This window comes from Sphaeramia orbicularis, chromosome 5 (genome assembly GCF_902148855.1).
Source record: "Sphaeramia orbicularis chromosome 5, fSphaOr1.1, whole genome shotgun sequence".
NCBI classification, from domain to species: domain Eukaryota; kingdom Metazoa; phylum Chordata; class Actinopteri; order Kurtiformes; family Apogonidae; genus Sphaeramia; species Sphaeramia orbicularis.
Window position 1 is genome coordinate 20,947,566 of NC_043961.1, and position 17,478 is coordinate 20,965,043.

General features: G+C 35.3%; 1 protein-coding gene across 20 annotated transcripts in view; it reads left to right on the forward strand.

Moving 5' to 3' along the window:
* cast (calpastatin) overlaps positions 1-17,478 on the forward strand; it is a 72,869-nt gene that overhangs the window by 32,224 nt on the left and 23,167 nt on the right. For 8 of the 20 annotated variants that reach the window (XM_030134793.1, XM_030134802.1, XM_030134789.1 and 5 more), the window contains 5 exons: positions 6,460-6,528; positions 12,580-12,723; positions 13,075-13,185; positions 15,355-15,474; positions 15,961-16,098. In XM_030134793.1, coding sequence (XP_029990653.1) covers positions 6,460-6,528; positions 12,580-12,723; positions 13,075-13,185; positions 15,355-15,474; positions 15,961-16,098 — 582 coding nt within the window. The remainder of the gene's footprint in view (positions 1-6,459; positions 6,529-12,579; positions 12,724-13,074; positions 13,186-15,354; positions 15,475-15,960; positions 16,099-17,478) is intronic. The other 12 variants (XM_030134806.1, XM_030134801.1, XM_030134810.1 and 9 more) reach the window with 5 other exon arrangements.

Sequence of the window (17,478 nt, forward strand, 5' to 3'; positions counted from 1 at the left end):
TCCTTAAGGTCTCTCTAACCAGTCTGAGTTTGACTGTAAAGAAAATTAATAATTGGACATAATTGATCCCAGAATAAAACACAAAAAGGGAAAAGAGGAAGGATATTAACAGTAGGGAGAGTTTGTTGTTGGACTGATATTGTGGGATTTTTCTGCATGAATATTACATTTTTGTGAAGGTTTATTTCTGGTCTATAGTTGTAGGAGAGCTACCGTAAACACTATAAGTTTGAATGTATGTGATTTGCATGTGTAATGGGCTGGGGTCAGTCACATGACAGGCATTAAACATCAACACCAGTGTCTGCACATAATCTGTGAAGAAATCAATGTTAGCGTTGCACTGCAGTCAGTTCTAGATGAGAGGCCTCACACTGTTGATAGCTTAAAGTGATGCAATTGACAATATGCTGTGATTTGTCTTTATTTTGTCCTGCTGCTGGTTCATTTGGCCTGTTGATATTGGAACACTGAATTCTGCCAAGTATTGGTCCGTTCTCCAAACTCACATGTTCCTTTCTGCACGTGCTCTGTTCTGTTGAGGTCAAAAGTGGATGTTTTCGCAAGATAATGAAACATATCCAGGCCATGACATGTTGAAACTGTTAAGAATTTAGCATTGTTATTTATTTATTTATTTATTTATATTCTCTTTTTTATTGAAAAAAGTTAGGTTTTTACAAAAACTGAAAAATTAGACAGATACACACAAACTATATACATCCTGAGAGTAGGTGTAGAGAACAGCAAAAACATTTACAGCAGCTCATTATTGTCTGGCATACAGGATTTAGAGGACAAATCAGTACATAAATAAATAAATAAAAACACAAAAACACATTTCCTTCAGATAGAGAATTTTTGAGTTCATATTCATGCAGTCATTCTAGCAAAATCAGGTCTCATATTCCTCACATATCTCACCCATCTCTCCCAGTGTTGCACAAAAGAATCCATCTTGAAAGTTATTCTTTTCATCTTATAAATTTCCATGGTTATGTCATTTTATTTTTTCTTGTTAACAATAAACAAAAAAAGTAATTTGCATTTGATTGTATCTGGCACTGCCTCTAATATTGAAATGGAAAAAAAAAATTCTGTTAATACTTCATGATAATTTGAGATTCTGTAAAAATTTGAGGGTGTCTGAGAACTTTTTTCCACTACCGTACAGTCTAACCAAGCTTTAGCCATCCAGATAACTGAGTTTACCTTCAAAACATGGCCCATGCAGTAGACGCCTTGACAGATTAACTCACTGAGAAGCTTAGAGGGATTTAGACATAGCATAATGATATTTAGACAAATGTTTTATCACCAGACTGCATGTATAAGTATTAAATTCAAATCACATTGTAAAACCTGTCATCTGTGAGGACACATGATCATGTACAGTATGTCACAGTATGCTTTATATTCACTTAAGAACCGGTGTGTTGGTTTCCCGCTGAACCCATGAACCTTTTTGTCTAGCCGGAAAAACAACCAAGACAGCGGACTGACTTTACACCGATACGACACCAGATAACTGACTGGGCTGGATGTTGAAGGGGCTGACGTAGTGTCAGTCGGGTGGAGGCTCTTTTATTGACACCAGCTGAAAGAAGTGGGCTGGGCCCTGTAGCATGTCAGGATCCACCTGAAGGGTTAGGTTCTTAAACTGCATGCATGGCAGCCCTAGAAAAGAGGTTTTAAAAAGCCATTAATAAAAAAGCTCTCTGGAGTTTTAATTCCATCCACTTTTGTTGTTAGAGCTGGCGTCCATTTCTTGTGTTGTATTTATTTAGTCCTGCCCCTTCTGTGTCTGTTTTTTTTTTTTTTTAATTTTTATACATATATATATATATAAATAAATTTTTTTAATTGAAAAATATGGCACATCAAAGAAAACTAACATTTCAGGAAATAAATTTTTGACAAATAGATAAATGTCATAGTTATTGTTTATGCATCACACAAAAAGATTATTTTTTTTGCCTCTCTGTTTGCATGTTAACAGTTTAATCGTCCTGATTCTTTGTCTGTATATAAATATCTTAAACTCTACCTTTAAAATTGATTGAGTCTCTTAAAAGGCATCTAAAGACCTTCTTGTTTAGGCAGGCTTTTAGTTTAGGGTGGGTTTTATGACCATGTGCTTGTATATTTTTATGCCTGTGTTTTGTATGTAGCTGTGTTTTTGTGTGTGTGTGTGTGTGTTTTTGTCTATATATTTTCCTTCTGATTTTATTGTAAAGCACTTTTTGAAATCTTTCTGCAAAAAGGGTTATATGAATAAATGTTAGTCTTATCTGATAATAGTGACACATGATTACATTTTGGCTGACGTTTTTGTCAGGAAAAATTACAAAATAACAGAATTCCAATTTAATAACATGGAGGAAAAAAATGACATCTCAGTCAAAACTCAAATGATTTGCTTCTCATTCACAACATTTATTTATTTATTTATTTGTTAGAAATAATGAATTGAAAAATTGTGGACATATAGAACATCTGATGTTCTGCACAAACAGTATATAGCATTTAGCTAGTTAGCATTTCTCATTCCTGGTTGGGCTTTTCACATTTACAGTATAAACAACGATAAAATAAAAACATTATAAACAAACATGATAAATGCCAGTTCACATCTACTGCACACATTCAAAGAAAAAAAGAAAGAAAAACAGCCTGCTCTCACCAAACATTAGAAGTGGGTCCATGCTTGTTTTGTTTTCAGCCAGTTCTTCACCTTTGCTGTGAATGTTTTGACATCTGTTATCAGTTTTATGTCATTTTTGTGTTCAGATGTGACTGACTGTCCATATGTGGTTCTATGGTGGGATGTTTTACAGTTATTGTTGACAGAGCTCCTAGTGACTCTGCTGCCGTCCTGTCTGTGGATAAAACCCTGAACTGGTTCTGCTTCTGAATTATTAATACATTTGTGAATTAACCTCAGGAAGCAGAAATCAGTGAAGCTTCTAAAACTCAATAAGATATATTTTTCCCAGGATGTGACTGTGATGTCAGCAAACTGCCTTTTTTCTCCATAGTTTTCAGAGCTTTCCCAGTAGATGATCCTATAAAGATTGTTATTACCCCGCCCTCGAAGGAAGAGGCAAGGGGTATTGTTATTGTTTCAGTTTGTTTGTTTGTTTGTGGACACTTTAGCAGCAAAACTATTGGTTGAATTCATACCAGATTGGGTTTATAGATTGCCAGTGACCCAGAATAGATGTCATTACATTTTGAGAAAGGTAGGTCAAAGTTAAAATTTTTAATGATTTTTTCAAAATTTGCCCATTTACTTATAATGGGCAAAATATGTGCAAGGGGCGGGGCTTGTTGTGCCTGGCACCACGAGTTACACCTGTAACTGCGTTTGCTGATGATGACATGTTGATGTGGGGGATATTTTTGCACTCCCTCAACTCTTTCCAGGTTCTTATTTTGTATGCATATATTCATTGGTCTCAAAACAGGATAATAAAAACAGTATAATAGTTCTTCTTCTTCTTCTTCTTCTTCTTCTTCTTCTTGTTTATGTTTATGTTTATGTTTACGCATTTGGCAGACGCTTTTTTCCAAAGCGACTTACAGGGGAAAACCAATTAAGAATTAAGAATCTTCTTCTTCTTCTTCTTCTTCTTCTTCTTCTATTTGAAATGTGGCGGAATGTTTCTGTGATACTAATCCAGCTGTTTTTCATTAGACATTACACAATGTGTGTTACTGCAGAACTTATGCTGCATGCTTTGGTTTGTAAAATGAAAAAAAAAAAAACGAAAAAAAAAACAAAAACAAAACAAAAAGCACAGTAAATAGATCCTGATTTCAGACTTCAGTTGTGTACAGTCTTTATTAACAGGATGGACATTTTACCATTAGATCGGTTTTTAAAAGTGAGATGAGATGAAAAATGTGGTTAAAACAGTTCTATAAAATAATATTCTTTCATTGTACATTGTTTTATTACTCTATACTCTATATACAGGTGATAATCTGTCATAGTATTATTAATAAAAGCAAGTTTTTTTGTTTTTTTTTATGCATAAAGTACCATATAAAGGCCTCAGCTACTATTTGGTTTGTCATTTTAGCCAGATTATAATGACTGTGCATGTGTATTTCAGTCTCTGCTTCACTATACTGTTTGTAAAAGTGGAATATACGAGAAACAAGTTCAGTGTATTAAAAAGGAAAATACATTTTATAGAAAAATTTGAAAATTATAGAAGCTCTGTAGAATCATCTGGACAGAGAAAAGACTGATAGACATTCCAAATATAAGGAAAAACTCTAGGAAGTTGTTGTGATTTTGTAAGCAAAAATAAAAAGTGATTAAATAAATAAATAAATAAATAAAAACTCTAGGATGCTTGAAGAAAACTTTTTATAATTGAACTTCTAACCCAAGACAACTGAAGATACTAAATCCAAATGGAAATCACTCTAAATACAGATTTTTATTTATTTATTTTTTTTACCTGTAAAAGCCATTTAGTTCTGTTGTTTCACATGTGTTTTTATACTACGCACATATTTCCTTCATTTTCTTGTATCTTAATAAGGAGACTGAGAAATAAAGATGCATAATTACTCACTACAACCCAGAAAATACAACAAAGCCAAAGGCAGCGGAAGACTTTTGTAACACAACATAGACTGAACCTGAAGGCAACTCAGGAAAGATGTACATGTATTTGGGACACCAGACGAAAAAGTAACTATTTAACACAAGGAGCTTTTGGTGACTGGACAGAAAATAACATAAATTGGACAAACTGGTGTTTTTTTATGCTTCGGTATCACTGTTTGATTTGTTGTGTGAGGAAATACACTGTTGATCATCTTTCATGTGTATGTGACAGATGTCTAATCTGAAGCCGTCGCTCAAAGCTTGACCTCTGGGTCATTTCGAAGGCGGGTGCGAGTTACCTCACTGTTAAATTTATACTGTTACGTCATCTGAAGAGGTAACTTGTGAAATCTCCATTCAGTCTCGCTGTTACCGAGGTGACCAGAGAAACAATAATATTCCGCTTATCCCTCTCTGCTGTCAAACCACCTCACACCCCTCAGGAATGTGTGCGTTGAATCACTATGTTTATCACGGTGTGTGTAAATTGTTGTGCGTGTTGCTGCACTGTAGTCGACTTAATAGACTAGAGTTTCTGGATTAACTTTAAAAGATTACACTGGTCTACAACAAATTTATTGTTTAAGTTTTTTGAGCTGATTTAGGATAATTTTGGTGTGCTGAATCCAAAAATCACATTAATTTTGCTCAATCAGGTCAGCTTTCTGAACTATGCTACATATTGGCTTTTTAACATTTTAGCTTACATTTATGGGCATTTTCACATCATATGATACAAAATTCTTTCATATTTCTTGCAATAAACAAGTTCTGAAGATTTTACTTTTGCCAATTTATGATTAATGGTTTTTTTTAATATTACAGGTGAATGAAATGGCTTCGACTAGAAGATCTTGCAAAAATAAGCCTGACGTATTCTGCTACATCTGCGGTGAATACATAATAAATAATAAATACATCCTGTTAGAAAATGATTTTTTTTCTCTTAAAACCTATTTTGGGTGGGAAGTATAAAAAAAAAAAAATCTACTGATAAAGTCACAAAAAATGTAATCAATTTTGTGAGAAGATCAAATTTTTCAAAATCAAATTAGCAAAAAAACCTGACCTGATTGAGAAAAACAGATGTCATTTTTGGATTTAGCGATGCAAAATGGTCCTAATTCAGTTGAAAAAACCTAGACAACTTGCAAAAAACATTTTTTTGTAACCCAGTGTTATTAGTTATTAAAAGCATATGCTGATCTTAAATATTTAATAACTTTTGAACCATTATTCTTATCAATACAGTTAAATAATTCAGGTAAAATGCAGTTTTTTAGCATTTCAACAGCATCTAATGTGTCTGTTTTTGGATGTTTAGAGGCTCCATCTCTTTCAACATTAATTGGCCAATAAAACCTATGTAGACACTTGTTTGTATGTTCAATTAATGATATATTTTGTCACATTTTCCTCAGTTTTCTTTGTTTTGATGTAATAACCTATGAACTTTCTCTGAGCCTTTATCAGCATCTAAATGAACAGTAAATTAAATCTAAGGAAATGCCTGATTTTCAGTGAAAAATACCAAATGCAGAAGGTAATATGATAATAAATGGTGATAAATTACTTAAGAAAGGTTAGATATAGAGGAAAATAAATTTGGAAGTTGCCACAAAAAAAAAAATCTAGTTCTTAAAGGGTTAAAAATGTAATTTAAAGCAGAGTCTGAACGTATTTTTCATGTTTTGATTTGCAAATATGTCTTGTGAAACCACCGTGTTGCTTTGGGGCAACAGACATGAAGTGATTTACAATGGACTAATTAAATGTAATTTACACACAAATACTCATTTCACATGCTGTTTCTTTCTCTTTGTCTTTTTTTCTAGTCGCAGCCGAGCCAGGCCACACCCAAAACATCAGCCCAGGTCTCCACTGTGAAGCCGGCACAGTTCGAGGTATCAAACATTCCTCCTTAAAGACCTTTAACCTCTTATCTCCCAGAAGAAAGTCTTTCACTAACTTCCGTTGTTCAATCAGTGGATCAGCTCTTGTGTCTCAGTGACCTCTGACCCTCCTATTATCTGGACGGACTATTTATTGTTATTTCCTTCCTCCTTTCATTCCAGACTACCCTAGTCCTTTCAAAGCTGCAGTGTTTTGTTTTTTTTTTTGTTTTTTTAGTAAAGTGCAGGAATAAGTTTAACTATATTCTCTAAGGAGTAGCAAATCCCCCCCAAAAAACTTTCCTTTTCCTTCCATTCAACTACAGGAGAGGAAACACCCAGCTTTAACAGTCAGTGGGAAGTTGTTTAACCCCTTAATGGTGGATTTAGACAATGCATTGTGATCAAAGTCATACCTCTATTCCAGGCAGGTTACTTTGTTGCTAAATGAAGTAAGTTTTAGATGTCTGGGTAGATCAAAAATGTTTGCATAGAACTTCAGGAAGTGTTAATATAATATCTGTGGGAACACACAGAAAAATATGTCCTTCTGAGACCCAGCAATGCATTTTTGTCTTCTGTATGGGACAAAAGTTTCACAGTTGTACTTAAAAAAATTCTGTCCACTGCAAAGGACATTCCATAAAAGAAATAAATCAATAAATAAAAATAATTTTGAAAATGTATCTGAAAAAACTGGTGCATTACGCAGTTTCCAATCAAGACAATTGTTTAATGTAAAAAAGCTAAAACTTTTACTTTCCTGGGTCCAATATCCACCCCTTTTGGATGTTTTCTCCTTTTATTGTTTTAAAAAATGGAATTGTGGTCAATATAAAATGACTTTTAATGACAGGAAATTACCATGAAAATGTCTTTAATGTCAAAGTGAGAACAAATGTCTTCACAGTAAGGTCAATTAATTGAAATATATATATTTGTTTACACAAATATCCATCCCCTTCAAGTCAGTATTTAGTAGATGCACCTTTGACAGTGCTGAGTCTATGTGAATAGGTGTCAGAGTTGTACATCTGGATTCTGCAATTTTACTCCATTCGTCTTTGCAGAATTCCTCAAGCTCTGTCATGTTCCACAGGATCAGGCACGAACAGTCTTTTTTCAGTTCAGCCATGAGCTCTGCACTGAGGTCTGGGTTTTGACTCGGCCACTGTGTACCGTTTGGTGTTTGCTTCGGGTCATTGTCGTACTGGAAAATTTTGCTAGAGTGTATAGTTAAGATATAGTTCTGTTGCAGACTGTGTCATATTGTTTACTATATTTTTCTGCATTCATCTTACCCTCTACATCCCCGCATCATGATGCATTCACAGCCATGCTCAGGGTGCAGGTCTTGAACGTCATAAAAAGTCTCTAATTTTGAAATGCTCTTTTCCAGAGCTTGAAAGTCTGGAATTTTGTGTTAAATCTTAGGCCCAGTTTACACAACAATGCTCTGGGTGAAAACAACAAAAAGATGTGCCTTTTGTTTAGACAGCAACAGCGTTTTTGGGGGTTGAAAATGCAAAAAAGTGAAACCACCTTCCAGAGAAGAAATCTTAAAAACGCTCCACTCTCACATCATCATCTAAAGGGTTGAAAACACAAAACTGTGTTTTCTTGTAGCATAGAGTTTACATCACAAGCGCGCACCAGTACAGGAAAACAACAACATGTTGGATTATTTATTTTAATCTAACGTGGTGTTAAACAATAACTCCACCACCTCGTCTGTCCAGACAAAATTGTTAGTTTTTGTGCATTGCTTTGCCATGTTTTGTTTCCTGTTTTGTGATTGTATCTCATGCTAGGAGAGAACAGGAAGAGAAGTAGAAAGGTTCTTCGCAGGCACTTGGTCTTGGTGGTGGTGATATCACCTAGCCACTTGGTGTACGTACTACATCCATAAATAAGAAATTTCACACACTTTTGCGTGTCCATCGGCATGCAGATTTTTCCCCCAAAATGCACGTCTAAACGCGGAATTAAAAATGAAAACATAACGCCACTTTTGCATATTCGGTTCAGATCGTCATTGTCTAAACATAGCCTCAATAAAGTATGGAAAAAAGTTTCTCTCATTGTTGAATTCTAGAGTTTGGTCAAAGGCACATAATCTGGTAAGATAATAAATTTATGAGGAAAGCATATTAGTTAGTTTCAGTTTATTTTGAATATGCAACAAACAAAGTAATCCTACTGTAGTCCTTAGAAATAAAACAAACTGTAAGAAAACATGAAAAACTGGAACAAGTCTGGATTTTTTGTTTGGATAACGAGCAAACACCCTGTATGCTTCACAGTGGGGATGGTGTGTGTGTGTGTGTCTGTGTGATGGTGTGCAGTGTGCAGCGTCTAATGTGATGGTTGAAAAGCTCCAGACCAAAGAACCTTCTTCCAGTTGACCTTAGAATCTCCCTCATGCCTTTAGATCAGGGGTCACCAACCCTGGTCCTCGAGGGCTACTATCCTGCATGTTTTAGATGTTTCTCTCTTCCAGCACACCTGACGGTCGTTATCAGACTTCTGCAGAGCTTGATGATAGGCTTATCATTTGAATCAGGTGTGCTGGAAGAGGGATACATCTAAAACATGCAGGATAGTAGCCCTCGAGGACCAGGATTGGTGACCCCTGCTTTAGATGAAGTCCAGTCCACATTTCATCCTCTTCATCACTAGTCTCCATCTTCACAGTCACTCATCATGAGAGGATTGGCCTGGTCAAGGCAGATTTACACATGTACTATATTCTTTCCATTTCTTAATGATAGTTTTATTTGAACTCCAGGTGATGTTCAGTGACATGGACATTTTCTGTATCCACACCCTGACATACACTTTTCAATAACCTTTTCTTGTAGGAATTTGTCAGGAACACTGATTAATCACACACTGGATTTTCTGGATGCAGTTGTTTTTATAATACCATCACTTTAGACACATTGACTGTACTCAGGTAATCTCCATTTCACCATTTGCGAAATGGAATGGGGTCAAACGGAGACATGACCCCTTTTTTGGGGTGATATGTTTGCTTGAAACAGCCTTGTGTAGTTATAATATGTGAGTGCTTTCAAATATAAATATGTATGTAAGAAGTTTTACACAAAGACAATCTAATCTAAATTATAAGGCAGTAACTTCCAACAGAATCGTACACTGTATTTGGCCGAGGGATATTAAAAGTGCACAGCGCCTTATGTTACATTATATATCTTTACTTGTGTTTTCACTTTGACAATAAAGAGGTTTTTTTTTGTAAATTCTTGTTGCAGATAAGTTTGTGAAAGCAATAAAATGGGAAAAATCCAGAAGGTGAACATTGTGAAATCAGTAATGTTGCATCTTTCGACAGTTTCACACTTTAATTTTCTTGATAATGTGCATTGTGATCCAAACAAAATTCTATATTTCTTTTACAATCAGAAAAAAAACCTCTCTTTGCAAATAATTATTAGGTGTGAGAGCTATGTAAGATGTACTGTTACATGTTATGGTCTGTGTTTCGCCCAGAGCTGGTTGGTTTTAGACATTAGCTGACTATTTTTTAGCTAACAAGAGCCAGTATTAACATTAACATCAGTACAAATGCATGTATCAATCTTCCATATTGAACCTCCAGTGTTTCATTTTCTATTTTTAACTTGTTAAAAGTTGCGAAGTTCTGAAATAGTCTGGCCTGGATTGTTTTCATTTGGCCTCTAGATTCATATGGTATCTCCTTTGGTGCCTGGCTGATAGAGAAAGCCTTGGTGAGGTATATTTAAAGTTGCATGTGCATGTTTTATTGTGTTATTTTTAAACTTAGATGGAGTTACTCAGTCATTAACCCTCAGCTTTAAGTGGCTCTTGTTAGCAGCTGACCTCAGTGCCCTTCTTCATTCCTTTTGGTTAACTTTCAGCACAGTGGGCCACAGCTGCTCACATGTCAGTGGAAGTGTAACTGCAGCCCTGTGTCACAGGGAACACTTTTAATTAGCATAAACCTTTTTATATATTCAAAGGAGAACTGGGCAATGTGGCCAAAAAATTATACCTAGATTTTTTTCAATGTTATCGGAGATTTGCGGTTTTATTTGATTGTTTTTTGGCTGTAAAAGCTGTAGACAAAAATACCCTTCATACCAAAATACTGTCTATTAAAACTGGTATCCATATATGACTGGAGAAACACATTTACAGTTAATATATTCCAAAAGGCAAATGGGTCTTTCCATGAAACTGGGTTTATTTTAGTATCTGGAACTTTGAAAGCTTTTACATCCACTAATAAAAGAGTAATTTAGACATATTTCCCCCAGGATGTACCTAATGATGATCTCAGATAACTGCAAAAAATTATACTCTTGCTCTGAGCCATCCCAAAATTAATGAATTTTTAATAAAACATTGGGACCAAAATTGGGGCAGGAAAAGCTACCAAGGTGTCAGTGCATTTGACCTGAAAAACATGGCTTGAAATAGTCTTATATAGCGCTATAAATAAAGACACTGTTAAATTTGAGGATCCTAGTGGTTTTTCTAATCCAGACATGCAGGGTTTTTATGAATCGACAGTCTCATTCGAGATTTCATGCATAACCCGTTGTGTCCACTTGCGTTACATGCGGAACCTGCCCATGTAAACACAAATAAATCATGACTGATTTTGCAACATCGGTCATTTTTGTGAAACACTCTCCCTTGCATATTTACTTTGATTCCCAAAATGTACCTGTGAGAGAATAAAGAGATATTAAAAAAAATAGTAGCACGTAATTTTTGTGTCCTTTTTAACGTGTTACATGCACATTTTTGTATGCTTGCGTCAAATAAAACTGTGTTTTATCTGAAAAATAGTTTCTCTTTCATCTCAGTAAATATTTATTCTTAAAATAGACTCGAAGTGGTTCCAAACTTGGTTCATAACATTAGTCTACATCTTGTTTGAATTTTTAGCCCCTTTGTCCTGTTTTTAGGGACCAGTTTCATAGAAGCACCCAAATATGTTGCATTAAAGTTTTTGTTTAACAAGAAAGGTCTCAAGAAGAATCATCTTGAACTTGCAATTTAGGCATGTCAGGAAAGTAAAACTGTGATTAATTGAGTTTACAGATATCCAGGCACAATATTTACTTCATAGTTTTTGCAATTTTATTTTTATTCAGTCATTCATTTTAGTTTTAATGTCATTCTTGACATCAAATATGATTCCAAAAACCATCACGTTCATAGAGGTCTCATGGTGTGTAAAGCGATTTTAGTAAAAAAGGGTATTTTAGTGTAATTTTATGGAAGTCTAATCCGTGTATCATTCGTTCATTCGTTTTTCAATTTAAAACCAAAAATTAAAAAACATGTTTTTTTGTTTTTCATTTTCAAAACCACACTGAAAAACAGATAACGGTTCGTTTTTCCATTTCCCGATTTTGTGCTCAAATGAAAAATGGAAAAAACGGATAACACCCGTTGCATCCGATTTTGCTATTTTCAATATAGTTGTCTGACTTGGAAATAGTCATGACTAGGGGAAAAAATAAACAAACGGAATTTTCCGAATTAATGATGTACTGTTTTCTGAAAACAAATAATTTAAATTTTTTAATTTTTTGTGTGAATGCAATACGCTTCCGTACGTATAAAACAGTTGCTTAATTATAGCAAAATATTCCTCCAGTCCGACCATGATTCCGTTTGTTTATTTTTTCCCTTGTAATGACTACTTCCGGGTCAGATGACTGAACTAAATTGAAAATTGCAAAATGGGATGAAACGGGCGTTGTCCGTTTTTTCCATTTTTCATTTGAGCACAAAATCGGGAAATGGAAAAACGAACCGTTATCTGTTTTTCATTGTGGTTTTGAAAATGAAAAACAAAAAAACAAGTGTTTTTTTTGTTTTTTGATTTTTGGTTTTAAATTGGAAAACGAATGAACAAATGATACATGGATTACGTCTCATTATTTAGGCACAATATAAATCAAATAAGAAAAGCACAAAATAAAGCAGATTTTTCAGTTCATGTATCCTCAGATCTGCTTATAAAGGTGGTTAACCAACCTCTTCACACATGGTGCGTTACAGAAGGCATCAGCTGAATCCACCATGGCGTCAAAGCCTGGTGCGGTTACTACGGCAACAGGCGGAGCCACAGGAAGTGGCGTCGCAGCAGGAGGAAGTGCATCAGTTGGGACGGCGGGAAAAGTGGCACCTAAAGCCAAACCAGAGGTAGAAACTGACTGTGGATGGTGACGTGTAAAATCTGTGGGGCTTGTGGCTGTTGGATGTAACATGAATCTGTTCTTCCTTCTTTCGGTGTCAACACTCACTGTTCATCATGAAGCAACTCTGTTTTGACCTCACTGGCTTTATCTTCAGTCTTGGTGACAGCCTTTCCACTGCTCTCACTGGCTGAACCTTCCACACGTCTTGACCTTTCACGTGCTTCGGAGGCTGTGTCACATTAATGGGCTTTCATCTTACCCTGCTTTGGATGAAAATCTCTTTGCAAACTGTGTCGCTGACTTCAGAAATAACTTCCACATGACTTTCTTTAAACACGTGCTCCTTGGTTTCTAGACTAACACTACGTCGGCAAGTGCTACTGTTATTGACATGTCGTCCGCTGGGGCTACTGTTGTAGACATGACGTCAGGTGGGGCGAGGGGCGGTCCTAAACAGACGGCAAAGGTAATGGTTTTGTCACAGTCAAAGCTCTGGTCGGTGCTTTTTCTTGCTGTAACACTTATATTATTAAACTGTAAATCCTCTGCACTTAAATGGTTGTTGACAGTTTTGTACTGACATTCTTTGTCCTTCCTTTTGACAGCTATGCACCGTAGGGAATATCATTTTGAAGTTATTTGTCTGTTCAGGTTGCTGTGAGTTTTCTGCAACATACAGCTTTGAAAAGAAACATTAGCCCACTGTGATTTTCAGTCCTTCAACATGAAGTACTGTCTTTGGATAATACATCTTTATGCATTGTTTCTATCATCAGATTTTCTTCATTGATATATTTCACGTCATTAGAAAATAGGGTTTTGTTGTTGTTAATTAAAATACATACACGTTTCTTGCTAGATTTTTAACTCTTGACATTTGCACACAAGACAACCTTGAGGACTCAAATAAATATTACCACTGCTGTAAATGTACTTCACAGATGTATACAAAGTTTGATGTTCTGCCTGGAAGGTGTATAATCTGTATTCAGAGTTTGGAAAAGTGCCTTGTATTGTTTCACTTTGGGGCATGCATTTTCCAGTTTAATGTCAATGTCAGTTTAAAGCAACAGAAAGCCATTACAAAGGTTTTTTTTTTTTTTTTTTTTTTTTTTTTTTCATGAACCCCTTAGAACTTGGGTGTCAAACATATGGCCCGTGGGCCAAAATTGGCCCACCAAGGGGTCTGATCCGGCCCGTGGGATGAATTTGTGAAATGCAAAAATGACACTGAAGATATTAATAATAATTTAATTCAGGGGCCATATTCAGTCCAGTTTGATCTCCAGTGGGTCAGACTAGTAAAACACCATCATAACAACCTATAAATGTCAGCTCCCAATAGTTTTTTCAAAAAATTTAAATTACATGACAATGTTTACATTTACGAACTATTCTTTTACAAAAAAAAAAAAAAAACAACCTAAAATGTCTTTAGAGAAGTAAGTGCAGTTTTACTAATATTCTGCTTGTTTCAAAATGTTTTGTGTATTTGTAGGTCCACTGGGATCTGGAAGTTGTAATGCATATGTATAAATGAGAATCTGAGGCATAATATTGTTAAAAATGCATTTATTTTTCTTTATAGATTTCAGTTTTGTCATGGTTGTTCATGTTAGTTACATTTTTTTAAAGGATAGTTTGTCGATGTAAACATTTTCATCATGTACAGGGTGGGGAAGCAAAATTTACAATATTTTGAGGCAGGGATTGAAAGACAGTGTATGACCAATTAGTTTATTGAAAGTCATGAGAATTTATTTGCCACAAGAAAATTGACATAATAGAAAATGTTTTTATTCTATGTGTCCTCCTTCTTTCTCAATAACTGCCTTCACACGCTTCCTGAAACTTGCGCAAGTGTTCCTCAAATGTTCGGGTGACAACTTCTCCCATTCTTCTTTAATAGTATCTTCCAGACTTTCTGGTAATAGTTTTGCTCATAGTCATTCTCTTCTTTACATTATAAACAGTCTTTATGGACACTCCAACTATTTTTGAAATCTCCTTTGGTGTGACGAGTGCATTCAGCAAATCACACACTCTTTGACGTTTGCTTTCCTGATTACTCATATGGGCAAAAGTTTCTGAAAAGGTATGGATAATAGTGTTAGGTATGATTATGACATCAATATATGTTTGGTTTCAAAACAACTGACGTAGTGCCTGCTGAGAAAAAACAACTAAATGTTCATTGTAAATTTTGCTTCCCCACCCTGTAATTTAACTTTTTTCACCATAAAACACTGAGTTGACATTATTTATATATTATTATGTTATTATTTTATTGGTCCGGCCCATTTCAGATCATATTGGGAGGATGTGGCCCCTGAATTAACATGAGTTTGACGCCCCTGCCTTAGAATGAGTCCTCGGCTGAGTTTTGAACCACGACCCACTAGTTGAAAAAGCTGGAAGTAAAGCATTAAAAAGCACTGGACCATTAGAAAAGTGTTTTTAAGCCTTAACCACACTTTCAGATCTCATATTAGATCAGTCTGCATCTACTCCTCTGAGTTTCCTAACACCATTGACATGTTTGTGGTGTTTCTTGTCAGTATGTTTACTGTCTGTTCAAGTGCTGTGAATCTTTCATGGTGTGTTTTTGAGTAATTATCTGACTACATGTTTGTAGCCTGCACCTGCGTCCCAGGTTAAAGCTCCAGCTCCAGCTCCAGCTCCAGCTCCTTCTCCTGCAGCTTCTGTTTCTGCTGCTGTGACTAAACCCAAAGAGTCGCTCAAAGACACCACCAAGGTAGACTGGACAGCAGCGTCTCCTCACTCTTTACTGCATCCTTGACTCTCATGGCTGACCGTTCAAGGCTTTGGTCGTGGCTTTTCTGGAACATCTTCTTGTGTTTCTTTTTTTTTGTTTTTTTTCCATCCTTACCTGAGATGACTTTCCTTTGGGCATTGCTCACCTTGCGTTCCTGCTGGGACAAATCATTTCTTCACTTTCCAACTTTGATGATGACCGACTGAGTTTTATGAGGGACCTTTGTTCTCCAGATCACTACCCAGCATGCCTTCGCTTGTTCTGTTTGCCTAAAGAGCATCACTCATATGCATCATATAACTGAGTCAGCAAAAGAAAACAAACCAAAGAGACGTGCAGTTGTGTGCTTTTCATCAAGGTGGAGGCCTTCTTCTGCTTCTCTATCCTCAGTTTGGGGTTGAAACTATGCCTGTACACTGGATCTTTAATTTCACATATAATAGATTTAAATGCGTTGTATTTTAGACTGCTACTGCCGCCACAACAGTCAAAGCTGAAGTGCCTAAAGCTGATCCTGGTAAAGCATCAAAGCCGGCAGCAGCTGCCACGGCTGCAGCTGGAACTGTGCAGGCCAAGACACAAGCTAAACCCACACAAACAAAGGTAGAAGATGCAAAAAACAACGGTGGCGGAGTTTGTTCAATATTTTTATCCTCTGTTCTTCTTATGTAATCGAACAGGATGTCAGTTCAGTTTATGGTTTTATTTCTTTAACCCATAAAGACCCAGTGCTACTTTTGCAGCAGTTCGCAAATGAATTTTTCCTCTATATTTAACCTTTCTGAAGTGATTTATCACCATTTATAGTAATATTATCCTCTTCATTTTTCGTTTCTTAAATGAAAATCAGGTATTTTTCTATATTTAATTCACTGATCATGTAGATGTTCATAAAAGTTAATACATTCAAAAGTTATTATATCAGAAACAGAGAAAACTGAAGAAAAACTGACTTTTTCAGCAGAATGTATCAATAACTGAATGTAAAGTAGGTGTCTCCACTCCACTGTCATTGATCCAACTCTGTGGGTTTTCCTGGTGAATCAATGTTGTTGAAGATGACAGTGTTTCCACGGTAACTACGGAGCCTCTGAACATCCAAATGGGTTATATCTAATGACCATGAAAAGATGACAAGCTGCATTTTACACCAATTATTGACATTTATTAATAGGATTAGTGGATCAACAGGTATTAAACAGTTTAGATCAACAGATGGTTTTAGTTGATGGCGGATATTTATTCATTCATTCATTCATCCATTTATTTATTTATTTATTTTATTTAATTTAAGGATCCCCATTAGTCTCTACTTTGGTAGAGACTATTCTTCCTGGGGTCCATTCCCAATATTAAAGTATTACAGTTTTTACATTTACAAAGCACCTAGACAGAAAACAAACAAAAAACATTGTTATATTAATTTAGCATTGTTTCATTACTGATTACAGATGTCTTAATATTTGTTTTAAAATCAACATGATTAATTCTCAATATAAAAAAATATTACAATTTAAACGTTTACTAAGCACATAGAAAAAAAAACCCCACAAAAACCAAAACGTAACAACATGATTACTTCTCAATTTAAAAATGTTAAAATTTAAACATTTTATACAATGTTTGGGTCTTTATGGGTTAAAAAAATAATTTTGTACTTGGCTACCTGTTGGTGGGAAATTTAAGTGTTTTGAGGTTGTAGAATATGAGAGGATGTCATCTCTGTAGTGCTAAATCTACTATAAGGTTTGTCTTTTAGTAGATGACATTAAAATGAATCTGCAAAACTTTTAATGGGGTGGGTCGTTGTACTGTTTTTCCAGAAATAAAAGCAAAATTCCTCTTTTTTTCAGCTTGTAATCTCCACTTTTATTTTGTAACGTAACTGTAAAAGTATGTAACAGTTCAACTAAACTGCATTAATATTAGATTATCCAATAAATCAGATTATTATGTTAAAAAAATGTCCCAGCATTAATGAAT